An 18,688-nucleotide genomic window follows, 5' to 3' on the forward strand; every position below is an offset into this window, starting at 1 on the left:
AAACAAATACACGTGTAAATAATCAGATGAGGAGAAAAAAAAATGCCAAAGCATCAAAAAACAAACAGACTGTTCGGTTATTATTAGTTGCATGAATTGAAATGACAAAAAGATTTGAGTGGAAACAAGGAGAATTCTTCATATTTCACTTGAGCGAGTCGCAGCGGTGTGAGAATAAGCAACAGCGTGAATGGCACAACAAGAGTTTAACTTGTCTTCCTCTGTCTCGCTGGGCTCAGCTAGAAAGCTGGAGGAGAGCCAGGCAGAGGAATTACTCATGAGCTTCGCCTCCCGCCCTCCTCCTCTCTTTGTGCAGCCTTGTTGTTGGGGCAACTGCAGGCTGAGAATTCGCCAAGTGTACACACACACACACACACATTTATAGATAACTCTGGAAACTCAAATGTGTACACCAGGCAAGATGGCAAACAAAACAAAACTCCCTCCCCTCCCCCCGTTTCACCTCCAACACATTATCTGTCACATAACACGCATATAAAAACAGCTCCTTCATGTCTTTACGCACACAGAAACAACACAATGTCCCTTCTGTTCCCTCTTCCTCCTCCAGGCTTCATACCTGAGGTGTGCAGCTGCTGATGGGTCTGATCTCGTTGCTGAGCGGCGCCATTGAGACCAGCAGCTTGTAGTTTTTGTTGAGGACGCGGCTGCAGGTGGCCTGGTCCAGACCCAGCAGGCTCTCACAGCGCAGCATGTCCAAAGGAAAACCTGGAGACATTGGAGGGGGGGCGGGAAGAAAAAAAGTCATCACTCCGTTAGAAAACGGGACTAGAATCAAAAACAAGTGGTAAGAGTGGATGGATTCATATAAGTGTAACAGTTTGCTGCAACTCCTAGCAGCAACTGCTTAAGCTTTCCCCTCCACATCTTTGCTAAATCCTACAAAAGAGCTTCTCTTTGAGAGCATGAGAAATAAATTTTACACTTAAACTATAGCATTGAAAACATCTTCCTTTGGTCTGCCAGTTACCATCCTATAGATGCAACATGGAGCTACCCACACCTCTGTCCGACTGGAACCTGTATTTCACAGAAAAACAATCCCCAATGTCCTCAGCAATGAATAGTGTAATCAGACCCAAAGCAAACAGGGACTAATAAAAGGATCTCACTTGGTGAGATAATTTTAGTTGCAGGCAAAACCACCACAGGAAGGAAACACGTAGCAGTCGACAAGAACTTTACGTTAAATAATTTAAACCACGAAACCGACAGCATTATCAGAAATGCTATCGTTACCACTTTCTCTAATGTTCGTTCCAATGGAGCGTCAATAAATATCCGTAAATTATAAAATCTGATTAAATGCAGTTTCTTGGTGCAGCATCGTGATGTAAATCACATTTTTGGGGTGTTGAAGATGCTTTTTTCATGAAGGAATGTTTTTCAAGAGAGGCATGATAACATTTAATCATAATCTTTATTGTTGTGATAAAGGTTTAAGTTCATATTGCCCACCCCATCACATAATAATAGTAAATAAATGGCAACCAAGTATTTTTAATCAAATAAGATCACAAAGAAGAGCTTATTTCATAAAAATAAACTGTACTGAAGTAGCACCAAGAAGGAGTTACTGTCACTCATCTCTTAAATCTCCTCCTAGGTGGTGGAAGAAAGCATCTTCTCCAAGTTAACACTTCTTAATCACTTACACTAATTTGTTCCCTAAATGACTAGTGAACATAAAACACTTGTAACAACATTTTGGCTTCACTCAGCAGGCTCACCTGCTGAAGGACGACAACGCGGCAAGACAATCAGAAGCCAGGCATGAAGCCAAATCAAACAAAACGCATCTGGTGTCACCAACGGTTGCTACGCAGGACCCAGAGGTTTGCTTTGCTGAGACGGAAGGACAAACTCTGCGCTGCTCCACCTTGAGACAGCAGACAAACAACGCGTCTCTAAATCCAGTCGTTTACATGGGAATATTTAACTACGAAGAGATAATCGTTAAAGGCAGCTTTGGGCGGATCGGCGGTGTGGTCTGCCAATATCTGGACAGAAACAGGATCCACTTCCTCTTTGAAGCTACCAGACGAGGTTTTAATTACTTATCGATTTTAAGACCGTAGGACATTAGTGGACAAAATACTCATTTACCAACAGCTGCTAGAAACAAGTGTTGTAAAGACAGCTAAAAGTAAATCAATAGTAACAGAGACGATAAGAACAATTGATTTAAATCTAAAAATTACGGCTGGTTGAGGTTTGTACTCTTTTTTGCAAACACTACGTTGTTTTTCCTTTGTAAATTTAACTTGGAAAATTAACTGAAATTGCAGCAAAAACAAGGAAATTATTCTCTAAATGTAGCATCTCAAAAACAATCATTAAACTATTAAAAACCAAAGTAAATTAGGGTCAACAAGTAAATGGAAAAAAAACAAAAAACATCTACAAAACTTCACACAGAAGGAGACCAGATTGGTTTTGAAGGGAACAAACTATAAAAAAACTATTTTATTTTAATTAGCTGTTCATTTTAGCTAATTACATTCAAATCTCTGAAAAAGAAGGTCAAACACGTTAAAAAAGTAAAATTTCTATTTAAAGAATAAACTGATATTTGTGGTAAGATAAAGATTATTATGCCACCTTCTTCTTTTTCTCAGTATATTTCTAAGTCGACTCATAAAAATTCTGCAACATTCACAATGTTTTAACTTTGTATCGGAGGTCTTTGATAAGCATATATTCCCTCTGGATAACAACCGTCAGCGGTTGAACATTTCAAAACCTGCACCTTCCAAAGTGCAGGTTTTGAATGTTTCCCTTTTTAATAATCATTGCAAAATGTTGCCTGGAATTGATGATAAATGATGTCACTGGCAGAAAATTACCTACGGCGTGACCGTGAAAACAGGAAACTAGGAGAAAATGTTCGCTTGTATTTACTTCGCTGCTCAGATAAGGACGGCAGTCGTGATTGGTAATCCAGAGTAGAACTGCAGCAGCACATTGGAAAAGACCATCCACAACAATGACTTTATACGTTTAATGTTTGCTAAATAATATTCAAATATTCAATACTTTAATCAAGTTCTGTACGGTACCTGCTCATGTCTATGACTCTTGTCATAGATATTCAGGAAATAATGACACTTTTAATGCATAAAAGTCCGTTAAAAGTGCCAACTTTGCATTATTTTGTAAATCATGACATTTAATGCAAAGTTGGCACCTTTAATGGACTTCAAATGCAACTTTTAAAGCAACTTTGCATTAAAAGTGTCATTATTGAATGACACTTCATGACAACAGGCATAAACATTCATAAGGACTTCTTCATGTTATCACAGATGTTATGTCATGATTATGTCCTTTCAGTCTTATGGACACCCCGTCAAATAAAGTGTCTCTGGCTGTAAGAGGGGTAAGAATACTTTCGCATGCTGTCGATCTTTAAGATGCAACAAGAGACGAGATGAACAAAGACATACAACAGAATGAATACCTATATTTGGAATATCAGGTCCTTGATCCTGAGTGAGTTCTTTGTTGTAGCGCAGAAAGAGGATGGTGTTTTTAAGGGTGAGAGCGTGGTCAAAGTAACGCTGAGCCTCGCCCTCTGCTGTGCTCTCCACCTGAGTAAAAAAACAAACAAGCATTTAAAAAGAGATTCCTACTGGTTTCTAAAGGGAAATGACAACATCTGAACAATTTTTAATGTAAATTTACATCTGTGATGGGGAAAAAAAATACAAATTTGAACTCGCCTTCTCCAGCTCAGCCAGGAAGCTATCAAGAGTCTCGTCGGACAGCTTCCCCACCTCAAACATGGTCACAGCGTGGCTCTTCAGGTTCTGATAGACAGGACAACGCCACAAATATGCAGATCTATGTTCAAACACATTTCTGGTAATTTTCTAGCGAAAAATAAAAAATAAAAGTTGTGCATTTCATTTCTGCACAGACCGGAGACAGGTTGCCCATCATGAGGAATGCGGTGAGCGTGGAGTCAAAGAGGAAGGCGATCCTCTTAGTGGGAGCCGCCGGGATGCTCAGGCTGCTAACGCTGCCTGTGTCTCCTGCTGAGAGAGGTAAATAATTAATAAGGCAGGAGAAAATGTAATACTGCTGAGCGATTAGATTAACACGTGTTACTACAAGCCAATTAGCCGTCAATTGCTCTTCCTAATTGTAGAAATTAGCATCTGATTTTATCAAAAAAATAATGTATTTAGAGGAATTCCTCCCTCTCAGAAAGATTAATTTAAACTTATTAGCATGTTAAATGTTGTTGAGCAACAGCTCCTTTGATAATATCCAATTTGCAAGAAACTCTGCCAGCTTAATGTGCACAACATTAAAATTAGGCCAAAATGAGACCAATTTAGACAAACACCTATTAGTGTGAAAATTACTTTTAGCAGCGTTGCCGGACTTTCTTGGGGATTAATTAGTGGTGCAGCTCGGAAGACCAGATGCAGCAATCGTAAAGTGTCCCATGTGCACATGTCAGCAAGTGTGATTATTTGGATACGATGCAGAATATGCTCGGGTGTGTGCGTGTGTGTGCGTAGGTGTGAGACCTTGGTCTTCCAGGCTTGTGGTGTCTGTGTCTGTGGCCGAGGAGCCGCCCTCCATGACGGGACTGCCCTGTTCCCAGGACAGCAGCATCTTCTGGGGGTCCATGGTGCTCCTGCAGCACAACGTCGTGACACTTTGACAGCGCATTGCTGGGATTTTCCCAAACCGTAATCAGCGATTCAGACCAGATTTTTACATCTGTAAAGACGCGTGGTGCTCAGAAAGAACAGGAAGTGCTTACTTGAGCCTGTTAACGGATGGGGCGTTCTTCCAGCTGGGGTGGAGCTGCTCAGAGCTGAACACCTGACCTTTCTTCACCGCGAAGCCGAGGCGACAGTACATGGAAACCGCGTTCTGATGGAACAAAGGAGGAAAACACACCCTATATGAAACTTAGCATTCTTGAATCATTTCTTTCAGGCAGTTATTATATTTGATACACTGATAAAAGGCTGCGACGAACTGCTGATAAAGTGTCAGCACATACTAATAAAACATGTTGTAACACAGCTGTATTAGCATTAGCATTAAAAGTTTGGCTCATCTCTGCAGAAAGGATGAGATATTTGGCCAAGAAGGTGAAGCTGAATGTGAATCTTTTATGATCAATGAAGGATGGCTAAAGGATGACTTGTTGAAGACCATTAGTCTCTTCCTGATGTCTTGGCTGACTCCTTTTAATTTTTCTATCACATATCACGAGGAAGCAGTGCGTTAGCAATCTCAAATATTGCAAAATTAACATATCAGAAGTTTGCAATGACATGAATTCATCATCTGGTCCTTCCCAAACTGTTTGAAGTTAAAGTAATGTTTGTGAATGTAAACTTCGGACTTGGGAGTGAAAAATAAAAAATAAAAACGGCAAAAACTCCCTCGTTCCTCTTACATTTAGCAAACAGGAATAATTTATGAAATCCAACTGTAGCAAAAACAAAAGCAAAAGGTTTTTTTCTGATTTAAGTTCAGACAATAAGAATGATGCGTGGCTTTATGAACAGATGATCGGACAGACCTCTTAGTTTACAGAACATGGGAAACATTTTGGAGATACGAATACTTTACCATGTCCCCTTTTTTCATCCATATTTTTCATATTATGTTGGAATCTTCTTTTTTTTTTTTTTTTACAAGTTACTTCCTCACATTCATATGTAGGGTACTTTGCCATTTACAAGACCATTTCAAACCTCACAGAGCAATAACCCACCGCTACATGAGCGGTGCCTTCTTCAGCTGGACCGGATGGACATAAAGCCACAAACTTCAAGTGGGGGGGTGGGAGATTGCAGCTCCACAAAGAACTTTAGTTATTTATTTGGCCTGAAGAAAGACTTACATCTTCAAAGCTGCTGTGTTATTTTGCACTGCAATTTAAAACTTAAATTAATTTCATGAGGACATATTATCATTATTATAGTTATTTTCACAAATAAGGAAATGGATGAATGTCAATTGCTTGCTAATTTCTTAATCAGCTGATTTGTATGAAATTGCTTCAAACCCAACACAAGTCCAGGTCTATTTATCTATTTAAATAATTTATCGATGTCTCGTAAAGACTTTGCAGGATCAAGGAACGCCATCAGAACACCACACACAAGCAAACTCCAAAGCATGACAGACTATATCAATAAGCAAACACAATTTTCTTCACCTTAAACACTTATCATCTAAGGTCAACGTAGCAGTTGTGACCCAGAATCCTTCCTGGGACGCAGATTGTCTGACTTGCCCCTACGGTAAAGATAGTGTGACTTTTATGTCATCTTCATCTCAGAGCTGTGCATGGAGAAACTAGAGCAGGGTGACCACCATGACATTGGAGGGTGAGTGGGATTCATAATCTTTAAGGTTAGAAAAATAAAACTCTCTGGACAGAGTGCGACTAAACTAAGGTCAATTAAGATCACAGCACTGTTAATAACACAGACCTGGACTTAATGGCCTCTTTAAGCTGATTTTTTTTTTGTTTTTACTTTGGAACTTAACTGAACTCATGAGCAAAAGGAAAACTTTCAGAAATTGCAACTGCATCTAAGCACTGGGTTTTTAAGAGATATACACTTAAAACTTCTGTGTTAGTATTACTATCATATGGGTTAACAGGCTGACAAAATGGGTGGGATTGTCTGGTACTGTTCTGCAATAGTTCAGAAATTATTTGATAGACTCTCCAACTGGCATGTGTCATCATTTTTCTGCACTTTAAATTACCTCATGTATAAATGGTGCAATCAACACACTTGTTATAAACTAAGAAGCAATGGGATATTAATGATGCTCTTAAGGCTGAGAGCAAACTTTCTCTAAATTGTTTTTGCAACAAGCATCCATCCTTTCTTAACCCTTTAAACCACAACAGGCAGATGCAGCATTCTGACTCAATAAACTGCATAAACTGGTGCAAAACAGCATGAAAAACTTGTCAAGAGAGAATTTTTCAGCACAGGGCTTTTAAACATGATCTGGGAGGATATTAAGCCGGATTTCACAGAGTTTACACAAACCCTGCTTATTAAATGAAGGTCGGGTACTGAAGGCATAAAAATCATCCGCTGCTATGAACCAAGCCTGAAAAAAGAAATCCATAAAAACATTGAGGAGGAAAGATAATTCAGCTTGTTGTCATAATAAGAGGAACACTGAATAATCTCCTAAATCCTGAAATCTGATCCATGCACAGAAGTTTGAAAGAATGTGGTAGCTGTTGGGTTTTCAGTAGAAAAATGCTCCATTACTATAGAAATAATATTTCGTTCTTTACCATAGGCGTGCGTGCGTGCGTGCGTGCGTGCGTGCGCTAGTGAAGGAGGTGTAACAACCGTTACGGTGGTGAAGAAGCTCAGGAGAAGATAAAAGAAGTTGTTGGGGTCGACTGGTCTAAGTATGGAAGGGCAATAAAACGGACCAGAAGATGGACTGCAACTTTCTGTTGCGAAGCACAGCAACACAACTGCTGTACAAACAAGCAGCTGAAGAGATGACAGCAATGAGCAGCAGACGAGCCAACAATCAGGACAAAGCAAACTGAACTCAAACAGGTTTGTCTGTTATGAACCACTGAAAGAGATCGTACCAAGTTTGGTTGATTTAATGTGTAAATTAACATGCAGACATGCACATTTAGTAGTGTAGATGCTGTTGCATTTGTAGTAATTAATTAAACTACAGGTGTGTTAGAAATGTGCAATCATGTCTTAATTTAGGCCTTTAATTTGTCAGCTCAGTCCTTAACCTCCATAACTTTCTGTCAACTCACTTTTTGTAAGTAAATATTTAAGTGCTTTATATTTTTTCTTCATTCTAAACATTAGCTGGGCTATAAAATGCAAAACAACAAATCATGAGTTGCAGCTGCGTTAAAAGTTATGAAGTCTAAGTTTCTTTCTACTTAAAAAAATTAATATTTTTCATGCGCAAATGGGAAATTCCCAAAGAAATATATGGTAAATATAAACAGCTTTCAACCAGCAAACTGTGAAGAAAGCATTAAAATGCTGAGATTCTGCAGGAGACAAACTTTCCTTAAGGCTGAATATCCATCCTCCATGAATAAAAAAAAAAGCAGGCCAGATACATCTGCACAATATTACTCTGATACCCTGAGACATAAACCCACCTTCACTAAATCCAGGTCGATCTCCAGGACGTTGGCAAGCTGAGAACCAGACAGGGAGAAGAAAAAGAAAAAAGATCAGTTATCAGACAAACAGTCATCAGAGAGTAATAAAGGACACGTCCAAGGCCTACCTCGGCCACGTTGGTCTGCTCATCAATAGACACAAAGATTTTGTAGAGAAGCGTTTCAAAATAATCACCCTGCACACGGTTCATGACGAAGCCTTCGAGAGGGGGCACTGAAAGAGAAAGTACCAAAAAAAATCCCTGTTTTCACACTGAGGTGATTCCACAGCTTTTTACTTACCAATGTGTCTATACACACACAAACGAACACATCTTTTCAGTTCAGTTCATGATGCTTCTTCAAGCACACACCAGGCTGAGCTGCTCAAAGGTCTATTAAAGCAGCAATAATTAAAACGCACAGAGTGGTGTACCTGAGATGCAGCTGTCATCCGATATGGGAACGTCCAGGTAAATAAAGCCCCGGTTATACAAACCTGCAACACAAATAATGACACAAATGAGACCACAAGTAAGACACTTGAAACTCTTACTAAGCCTTACTAAGATACTAAACCTGTTATTTCTTTTAAAGCTGGAGATTAGAAAAAAAACTAAAAAAATATTGTACAGAAGGGGACAAAAATCAACTTTTAGGCAAACTCAAAGTAATTCATTAGGAACCGTCACATTATTCACCCCGTTTTAAACGTGGTTGTCCTCTTTATTCATTCTGTCACATAAAATCTAAAAGAATCTAACCTTTCCTGTGTCCTAAAAACTTAACAACTACTATTATTATCAATATTATTACCATTCATAGTCAGAGAATATTCATCAGCTCAAAGGCATGTTCATGTAATATCTCTCACAGCCACAAGGGGGAGACTGCAGTGAGTACACAGACAGGACATTATCAAATACTCACTTAGGACCACATTGTACTCTATTGTTCCCGCCAGCTGAGGACCAGAATCTATCATCTTGTCGATGGCTTTCTTCTCCGCAGTAGAGCAGATCTGCATTCAACCAAAAGGAAAACATTAAATGTTGGGCGTTAGTGCAAAATATATGAAAGGACGCTCGGAAAAAATGCCCTGGAGAGATCAAGTCTTCTGATGTTTCTCTTGGAGTAAATATGCATCTGCAGATAAGAACTGTGAAGCTTTCAGAAGTTATTAAACTTTTTTTTTTCCCCTTTTCTGGGCGAAAAATATTAGAATGTTTGAAGGAGACTCATCTGTAAAATAACCTGAGAAATAAGAAATTTTAGCATGATTAAGCGTGCATGCAGAGCATCAAAAGCTTCGAAAACTCCCGATCCAGACTGTGAGGAAAAACAAGCAGATATTACCAAAGAAAGCATCCATTCAGCTACACGCTGCATTAAAGAAAACACTTTCTGAATCTCTTCCCTCTCCTTTCAAATATCTATTTGTTGTTCCTCATACACATTCAGCTGAGTCACACATAAACGACGACATTCAACAGAATCCTAATCCATCTTAAACAACCCAAGCTGGAGACGTGCCACACCCTTATGTCGTCCTCGGTGATGAAGCCCGTCTGAGCGACCCACCACGGCTCCACGGAAATCTCCACCGGCTTGGATGGCAGCAGGTCCCGCGCCGATTTTCGGCGAAAGAATTTCTGAGGACAGAAGCGAATGAAAATGCAGTGTGTTAAATATTTGGCAAATACTGCAGGACTGTGGTATTTTCACAATCAACGTCAAGACGTCCGAAGAGGGAACGTTTGCATCACATTCAGCGTCGCTAATTTGTAGATATTACCTAAAACCTTTTTTTAAAAGTAATATTTTTCAGCTTTGCCATGCAAAATCCATTTGCTTTATATTCATGTATATAATATAATTTACTTTACAGGTGAGACACTTAGCACCTGAACCTTATTGGTTATATTTTCTAAAGAGAGAAAGATTTAGGCTTCCCTCCTTGCAGGACGTCTTCATTTTTAAAGTAGATGTTATTACAGATATATCTTTGTTTGTTACATGCTTGAACACTGATCCATAAAACACAAATAAACTTTCTTTGTGTAACATTAAACTGGCACAATTATATGTTTTATTAAATTATAATCGATAAGAATTTGAGCCGTTTGTCTTGCGAAGAGCCTCGACGTTTGTTTTTAGATTAGAGTAGCCACTAATCTGCACCCACATGTCCTTTTTGATACCTTTTTCTACAAAACTGGCTAATGCTGAAAATATTCAGCAAGTAAAACACTTTGTCAGTTTAGCTACAAAGAGAAAAAGCCTTAAGCTGAAAAGCCAAATAATTAAAATGAATGGAAAACAATACTGTGTGCAAAACATCTCATCGCTTCACAGTAAATTAGGAAAGTCGCCGAGTTGTCGGATCACTACCCAAACACAGGCACTGGGTGTTTACTTTAAAACTTATTAGTTTAGTAAAGCTTGAAATTAGACTTGGTTCTCAAGTCAGTAAACTGGATGCTTTTATTTCTTCAGCAATTTGTGTTGATTTTATCCATTACCTCTTACCTATTTCATAACAAAATGCTTTTAGAAAATATTCTTGCTCCCATCAGATGGCCTGTGTAATTTCTTAAATCATGTCGATTCAAAATCGGTGGTTTCTCATTTTTGATATGCAACCACTAAAACAGAACTTTACCGGTTCTTTTAAGGCGTACTTCTGTTGATTTTCTGAAGTAACATGACCTTGAATAACCCTAAAAATAATTAACGCATCTTACTTTGGAGGACCTGCACTGGTTCATCAGGTCGATGTACTGGTTTCTCCCGATGCCAAGCAGCCTCAGACCTGTGCAATGACGGGAAAATATAACATTCTAAATTAGCTCATTTAACTCTCACAATCTGGTCCTGGATATTTTTAGACTGGTAAAAGCCAAGAAGGAATAACACAAGGATGTGAATGTAAAAATAATAATAATAATAATAATAATAATAAAAAATCCTTGAAATATGTTTGAACGTTTACAAACATAAACCTTTTTTTTTTTTTTACAGAAACAAAAAAAAAAAACAATTTGGAACCTGACTAAAACAGCATTTATTGACAACATGCTATTCACCTATAAATACTTATTTCTCTCTGCAGCTGTAAAGTGAGGAAGCAACTATTTATGGAGGTGCAAAGCTTGACAAGTCGTTTCCTCATCTGGATAGTTTACCACTTTTCGTGTCTAATTCAATACGCGTCAACAGCTCTAATTTCCCACAAGTCAGTACGTCTTTATTTTATTACTCTGTTTGCGATCAGAGTGTTCCAGTTATACAGACACAAGATGGAGTTTCATTATTAATACATAAACGCCTCCTGTCACATCCGAGGAGCTTTGATGCCATTTGATTCTAAGTGTGTAGATGCCCACTGGTGTTTTCGACATAAAGAGTTTCACAGAAACTCACTCTTTCACTGCACAGAAGAACCTCTCAGAAGACGTTATTTTACCATAAAATGTTCATTTTTCTTAAGTGTTTGTTTTCATCCACTTTATGTACAGCTTACTAACAATACAAATCAAACATCATCGATTTATGTTGTTTGAAAAATACTGAGCCATAATAAATGATAGCCAATAATGTTGACAATACTACCACTGAGTCAACACTGGCTCAGTGTTTTTGTTTTACTTCTCATGAGGAGTTAAGCTCTTTCTAAATCCGCCCAGATGCGTTTAAGCAGGTTGTTACTATGATAATAACACACAAAGAGACGCTAAAGCGGGAATAATCAATTTTACATTATATGGAGCAGAATAACTAAAACTATTGACGGTGAAGGTGTGGATCTTCTAAACAACAGTGCTTGTGAGAAATTAACATAACATAAATTTAGCAGTAAAAAAATTCAAGAAAGGGAAAAAAAAAAAACATAGAAGTTGTATCTTTTTTCAACATTAAACACTAGAAAAAGCACTGAATGATTAATTGAAAGGTCGGAAATATTCATTCCTTTACATGAATCTGGTGAAATTGATGAAATTCTGGCGCAGTTGGCAAATGCTGAATATTTTTTCTCAGAGGATTCAAACCCAACCTTGTCACCACTTATTCTATGTGCTGCAAAATATCTAGTGCAAATGAGCCCAGTCCAAAAACAGAACATGTAATTATGTTCTCCAATTCAGACTCTGAACACAGCACACACACATCACACACACACATGCACACACCCTGCTGTTTCACCAGGACACAAACATCCACCCACGTCTAACTCTTTCAGGCACACTCGCTCTGCATCTCCATCCGCCCACTTCTGCGCGACGCAGTCCAAAGCTCCTCCTGAGGGGATTATTGGAGAGAGGTAGCCTCTGAACGCAGCCTTCTGTCTCCACAGCATGAAGGTTCTGCGCTGAAAGGACTCAGCCATTCACCGAGCCATGCCAAAGCCCAGTTCGCTTGGCAACGGAGAGCACTACAACCGCACGTGAACTCCGAAATGAAAGCGACTGCAAAATCGGATTTCGAATGAGAGGCTTAAAGAAATATTAGAGCTGTGACATCATGTGATGCAGATTTTCAAGCTTTTTTTTTTTTGTTACATCAACATCAAAGCTGGGATCGTGTATGTGTCATGTTTTATTTTACTAAACAATTAGCATGAAAAGGATCAGAGTATATCTTATTGGTTTTATGCCTTCTCATGTATCACCCTTAAAAATATATTTTAATACAAGCAAGCATGACAAAACTACATGTATGATCTTTGCAGCTACTCCCTTTCAGTTATTCTGGTTTCATAAACTTGCTTCACGTAAAGTTTCATTAACAGATCCTGAAGAAATTACACGACATGAGTAAGAAGTTATTTTATTTTGGTAATTAAATTAAAGTGTTTCTGTTCATTTTGATGATAATGGCTTACAGTTAATGACAACTCATTATAACTTATTTCTGCAAAAAAAAAAAAATATATATATATATATATATTATTAGGGCTCACACAATCAAGGAAAACACAGGATTTGACAGGGATGCAGTAAATAGTTGTAGAAAACCACAATAAGAAGGTTAAGCAACAGAAAGTCAGACAGAAAATTTAGTGGAACGAAAAAGTAAGGTTGAAAAAAGTGTCATGTTGCATCGATGCAGTAACTCATGCAAAAGGAGTCCCTAACACATATATTCCATAGTGCATAGACAAAATAGGATGATACTTCTGCCTTAATAAAAAAAATATTTATATCAGTCTTATGTAATATTTGGAGAAAATGTATTTTGACTTTTATTGGCTAGAAGGTGTAATCATCAAAATCAACAGAACTAAAACACCTAAAATATGTCACTAAATTTGTATAACTTTATAAACGTTACAATTTTCCTATTCAATAACTGAAATAACATGTTTAATGTTTATCTAATTTAAGATGCACCTGCTGAATGAAACAAAACTTCTAAGATAACTTTCCAATGATCTTCTGACCAGTAACAGCCGTCTGATTTCTACATCTCATTATTTTTTAGTTGTAAAACAAGCTAAAGAGCCAGAGATGCAAGCGGATAAGGAAAAAATGAGTTGACATCGGAGGGAAACAGAAACTCTTAAAAATTATTTCAGTTGTAGACAGGAAGAGAGGAAACAGAGTTTTTAAATAAACACTAAAAAAAACTCACAGTCAGCAGCAGTAAAGTTGGGCAAGGAGTCGTAACTCTTCTCACTGTTCATAATATCCTGGAGGAGGGAAAAAACAAGAAGAGAGGGGATTAAAGTGTGTCACTGTCTGCTGATTAATAAAAGGATTATCTGATTTTGGCAACCGAGCTAATTTCTGCTCCCGGTTTTCATTAAGTTCTGGAGATGGATTAACAATGTGACACAGCTTTCGGCAATTCAGTAGTCTCAGCTAAAGCTCCGTGGAGTTTAGCTAAGCAGGCAAGGGAAAGGTGGAGACGCCTTGGTAAATGAGCTGAGAGATATAATTGCTGGTCTTTTCTCCAGTTTATAAAGTAGCAAAAATAACAGAGTCTGTTTCTCATATCGCTCCAAGTAAAACGGGATCTATGCCAAATGAGGAGAAATCTAATATTCCAACTGTCATCTGCATACACATATGTAAACAAAGAGTTTGTGGTAATGCAGAAGATTTGGTATGTTAATGAACATAATCGGAAAAGTGGCTAAATAAATACCTGCAACATTTTATAGGAGTGTCAATTATTTCAGCAGCATATTTTTACTGATTACCGTATTTTCCGCACTATAAGGCGCACCTAAAAACCTTCAATTTCCTCAAAAGCCGACAGTGCGCCTTATAATCTGATGCGCCTAATATATGGACCAATATTGAGCCACAACAGGTCTACCAACTATGGTAAGCAGCTGCCGACTTCATTTTCGCCTGAAGAAGAAGAAGAAGCAGTGAATGCTGGGATAGTTGTCAGAATGCTGGTTAGTTAATAAAGTTTGACTGACCTATCTACCTACCAACCGTCTAGAATCAGGTCGTCTGCAGGTCATTTAGCACCACGTTCTCCACGAACATGCTGTGCACGAACGGAGAAGGGTGACCATCGTCCGGCCACGCCCCGACCCAGTCGCGGAAGGCTCTCCTCGCCGACCGGAGTCGGACTGTTTTGTTGACATTCTTTATGTCAACAAAGTGGCTTTAGACATTCATCCGGGGTGCTTCACTAGGGTTACCAAGGGACCAGCCCCTATACATTTAAAGCCGGGAAGGGGGCGCGGGAAGAGAGACAGAGACTGCGGCGGCAGCGTGTCGGTTGGTCTGTGTTACCCAGAAAGCAGTTGGGCACAATATCGCAACACCAACACCGTGAGTGAAACAATGACTGGGGCAGCCTACTATATAAATTACTCAGGGATCACTTCTTTATTGCTACACTTCCAAATTTGTAGAGTACAGAACAAAGGTACGGGTGGCAACCCTAATAACTGTAGTGTCTATTCTGTGCGCCTTGTAATAAAAAAAAGTTTTAAAATAGGTCATTCATTGAAGGTGCACCTTATAGTGTGGAAAATACGGTAATTCTATTAGAGTTAGTACTAGCAAACAAATGAAGCAGTAAAAAAGTTATGTAGATACACAGAAGCTAAAAATAGCACAGCTAACACCAAATTCCTACTGATTTCACCTCTTTATGTACAAGTTAACATTAGCGCTGCAGCACAGCCACCAGCTACAGGAGGTTAGAAAAGCTGCAATTTAAAACTTTCAATGAATTAAAGCCACTAGATTTTTAAAAATGCTCTCATTTTTTAATCTTTTGGAAACAATTAAGGATTTTTTTTAGAGAGTTTTGTAATTTCTTTTTAAATATTGTCATTAGCATTGTAAAATTAGTGACCGTAGGCAGCATGATAAAAACCAATCGCAGTTCACAAGTTTAAAGTTAAAGAAACAGCAGCTACGCCACCTGGTGGCAGAGAGAGGAATCCATCAGCGGATGTGCTGAGGAGGAAGGTCCAAAACGTAGAATGATCCAAAGCTCGTCTCAAAGTCAACTGGAGGACTTAGACACTGGGGATTAGGCGTAGATTTCACAAGAACCTTTATTTTAATAGTAAAGTGAATTATATTGTGGGAGTTTGAATAACAATTAAGTGCATCTATAAGTTGCACTTAATTGAATTAATATGTAAAAAGTTATCCTCGCTTTATGCTGATTTTAATGATTTAACATCCAAAAAGGTTTGCCAAATAATATTGTCACACTTGTGTTTTCTCTAATTAAAACGGAAACTGACACAGAGCTGGTGACAGCTCACATCCTCGTAAATGTCCGTTTCTCCAGCCAAAACACACAATCCTGCTGTGCTGCCAAAATTAAAGTCATCGTTCACTTCAAATCAACAGAGACTGGCTGTTTCAAAACCAATTAGAAAATCTTCACAGCTGTAACAAGAATTTCTGCTCTGAGTGAATCCACCCCGTCAGTCAGAAAGCAGCGTCTGAACAACAGAAGATGTTCTGCTGATTTAGAAGAGACTGATCTGGCAGAAAAAAAAAGTGTTCAGTGTTTACAAGCCCTCCACTGCGGTCAGAGACTCCTTACCTCCATGATTCCTATGTAGTACGAGAACGGGGTGACTCGCAGCCCTTTGACCATGATGTCAGACAGGTGGTAGGGATACAGCATCAGGTGGTCCCGGCTGTACTTCAGCAGCTCCTCATAGTACCTGCGCTCATCCTTCCTGACGTGGCGGACTGCTCGATAAAAAAAAAAAAAAAAAAAAAAAAAAAAACACACACCCACGGGTAGCAGTCAGGTCACAGACAAGGGGCAAAAAAAGTTTACAGTCGATCAATAGCTGATCAATTCGGGGCTAAAATGAGACTCACTTATCTAAGAACACCAGGAGGTCACAAGGGCAGAAACTCTGCTTTCACTTTGATTGCATGCAGAGTTTTCTATTGTAACCACTTTCTAAACTCAAATATATTAAAAGATACATGATCTATTGCATCCCTGCTGACAGTTTTCGTTAATCTCTCCATCATGACTCGTTGCGATCCATTTACGTTCTGCAGCAGTGTGGCAGACGGACGTGCTCACCTAGGTTATTGCGGAATCGCAGCTGGTTGCGGATGCTGTACAGCAGCACATGCTTCTCATACTCGCGCTGTGAGTTCCCCAAACTCTGCAAAAGAGAACAAAGGCACACCTGTGAAGATCGAGGCAGGATTATCCTCACCATGTAGGCAGCAGAAATGAACAGGGACTCTCTTTCAGAACTGCGTTCCTCCTGCTGGTTGTGCAATGTGAACAGTTTTCCTGTTGTGCTGACTTATTTCCTGGCCTAGGACTCACTGTGGTGTCATTTTTATCCCAAGACATTTAGACATGTCCTTCCTGGGTGTTGCTTTGTGTTTTTAGAAATGTCATTTTTCCATATCGTTAGCATAATTTCCTTAGATTTAAACTCAACAGGATGTTAATGTGGATTACGCAAAAACACATCCAGGTCCTACTTTTGGCTTGCTGGTTAAATACTATGTGTGTTGGAAGGCTAATGCTACTGCTACACATCGTCCTAAGCAGCACGCTACGGCCAAACATGGTGTCAGCATCATGGCTGGCCAGTGAAATACTATGTGTGCTTCCCTCCTGCCGGTTGTGCAATGTGAACAGTTTTCCTGACTGGATGCTTCTTTGAGAGAGTTGGGACTAAACATGAGGCAAAAATGGAAGAAAACCTGTTAGACCGTGCAAAAAATTTGAGGTGGGGGTAGAGCAGCAAAATCTAAACAATGTCCAATGGCTCTCTGACAAAGCTTGAGTTATTTTGCACACAGAAACAGGCTGAACGTCCCACCTTTAAATGTGCAAAGCTGGTGGAAACATTCCCCATTTGGTATACATTGATTGAATATAAATGCATGCAAAACCTTTTAGGTTTTTCCTGGAATTATTTTCTAACTAGATTCTCCCCCCCGCCCCCTTCCACTTCATAAGTATAATCAACCAAACAAGATCCTCATAAAATGCATTAAAGCTTGCACAAGCATCAGTCCTGCAGAAGGCCTGTGACTGGACGGAAAGTTTTAAACTAGAATAAAACTAGAATGCGTGCAGCAGCACAAAGCTTTTGAATGCAACCCCCCCTCCACTTCCTTCCGAGCTTAAAATCAAGGCATGCAGTAGGACGGATTCATTTGGACCGTGTGTGAAAATACCCTTCGTTGTACTTGATGCACAGATAAAACCGATAATGCTTGAAGGTGTGCGTGCAGAATCTGCAGGTGGGCCCCCCACGCACTAAGATCATGTGGCGCCTCGTATCAACCCGTCTGTCATGTGATGACAGAGCAGCAGAGAAGAGGCAGGCTGAATGGCTTCAGTAGATGGATGGTGGTCGGCTACGGCTCCGTAGCAGAGGAGGAGACTCTTGACAGCTGGCTGAACGACACACGCAGCTCCGCCGTGACATTGCCAGCCCCCTGCTCCGTGGCCCCTCTCTGCCGCCCACAAAGGGAAACATTTAAAAGCACGGTACCTGTTTGACATTCGCTGGCAGCTTGTTCCACGGATAATTCTGCCTGATGTGAAATTCCACGTCCGTGTTCATTGCTAGCTACCGAGCTGGCTAAGAGCAGAATCCTTCGAGGCGACGTGAAGCGGGCTCCCGGGCGAGTCCACGGTGACTTCAGCCCTCCTGGCACCCGAGCATGCAGCAGAAACACCCCAGATGTGAGGAGACGTTTAACCTGTTGGTTATTTTCCTTCACAATAAACGGCAACTTCCTTGTTGTATTTTTCAGCGTCACTTCCGGTTGAGGCGTGACGCTAGAGCTGAATGGACCTTAGGAGAGAGACGGAGGGGGATAAAACTCTGCTCACTTTGTCTCTAATCTATGTTTCTAATGGAAATACGTTCATTTAGACAAAATTATTATGGATTCAAGTCCTTGTAGGGAGGATGCCGGATGGTCTGTCTAAATATTCAGCGATATGACACTTAATTATATACAATTTTGTTTATTAAATCCATTGTCCCTCCAAATTAGTTGTGAAGAGAATAATCTAAGG

At 39.5% G+C, this 18,688-nt stretch overlaps 1 protein-coding gene across 2 annotated transcripts in view; it reads right to left on the bottom strand.

The window, feature by feature from the left end:
• Window positions 1-18,688, bottom strand: part of fam91a1 (family with sequence similarity 91 member A1) — a 28,017-nt gene extending 9,329 nt beyond the window's left edge. The window contains exons 1-16 of one of the 2 annotated variants that reach the window (XM_014988461.2): window positions 18,156-18,688; window positions 16,715-16,799; window positions 16,214-16,365; window positions 13,814-13,871; window positions 10,927-10,994; window positions 9,721-9,834; window positions 9,113-9,203; window positions 8,619-8,681; window positions 8,311-8,417; window positions 8,180-8,218; window positions 4,799-4,911; window positions 4,560-4,669; window positions 3,943-4,058; window positions 3,744-3,830; window positions 3,482-3,611; window positions 581-729 (exon numbers count right to left, since the gene is read on the bottom strand). In XM_014988461.2, the coding sequence (XP_014843947.1) occupies window positions 581-729; window positions 3,482-3,611; window positions 3,744-3,830; window positions 3,943-4,058; window positions 4,560-4,669; window positions 4,799-4,911; window positions 8,180-8,218; window positions 8,311-8,417; window positions 8,619-8,681; window positions 9,113-9,203; window positions 9,721-9,834; window positions 10,927-10,994; window positions 13,814-13,871; window positions 16,214-16,365; window positions 16,715-16,799; window positions 18,156-18,227 (1,554 nt within the window). In that variant the 5' untranslated portion in view covers window positions 18,228-18,688. The remainder of the gene's footprint in view (window positions 1-580; window positions 730-3,481; window positions 3,612-3,743; window positions 3,831-3,942; window positions 4,059-4,559; window positions 4,670-4,798; window positions 4,912-8,179; window positions 8,219-8,310; window positions 8,418-8,618; window positions 8,682-9,112; window positions 9,204-9,720; window positions 9,835-10,926; window positions 10,995-13,813; window positions 13,872-16,213; window positions 16,366-16,714; window positions 16,800-18,155) is intronic. The other variant, XM_014988462.2, reaches the window with a different exon arrangement.

This window comes from Poecilia mexicana, unplaced genomic scaffold (genome assembly GCF_051168715.1).
Source record: "Poecilia mexicana isolate PSO_F unplaced genomic scaffold, ASM5116871v1 scaffold_11, whole genome shotgun sequence".
NCBI classification, from domain to species: domain Eukaryota; kingdom Metazoa; phylum Chordata; class Actinopteri; order Cyprinodontiformes; family Poeciliidae; genus Poecilia; species Poecilia mexicana.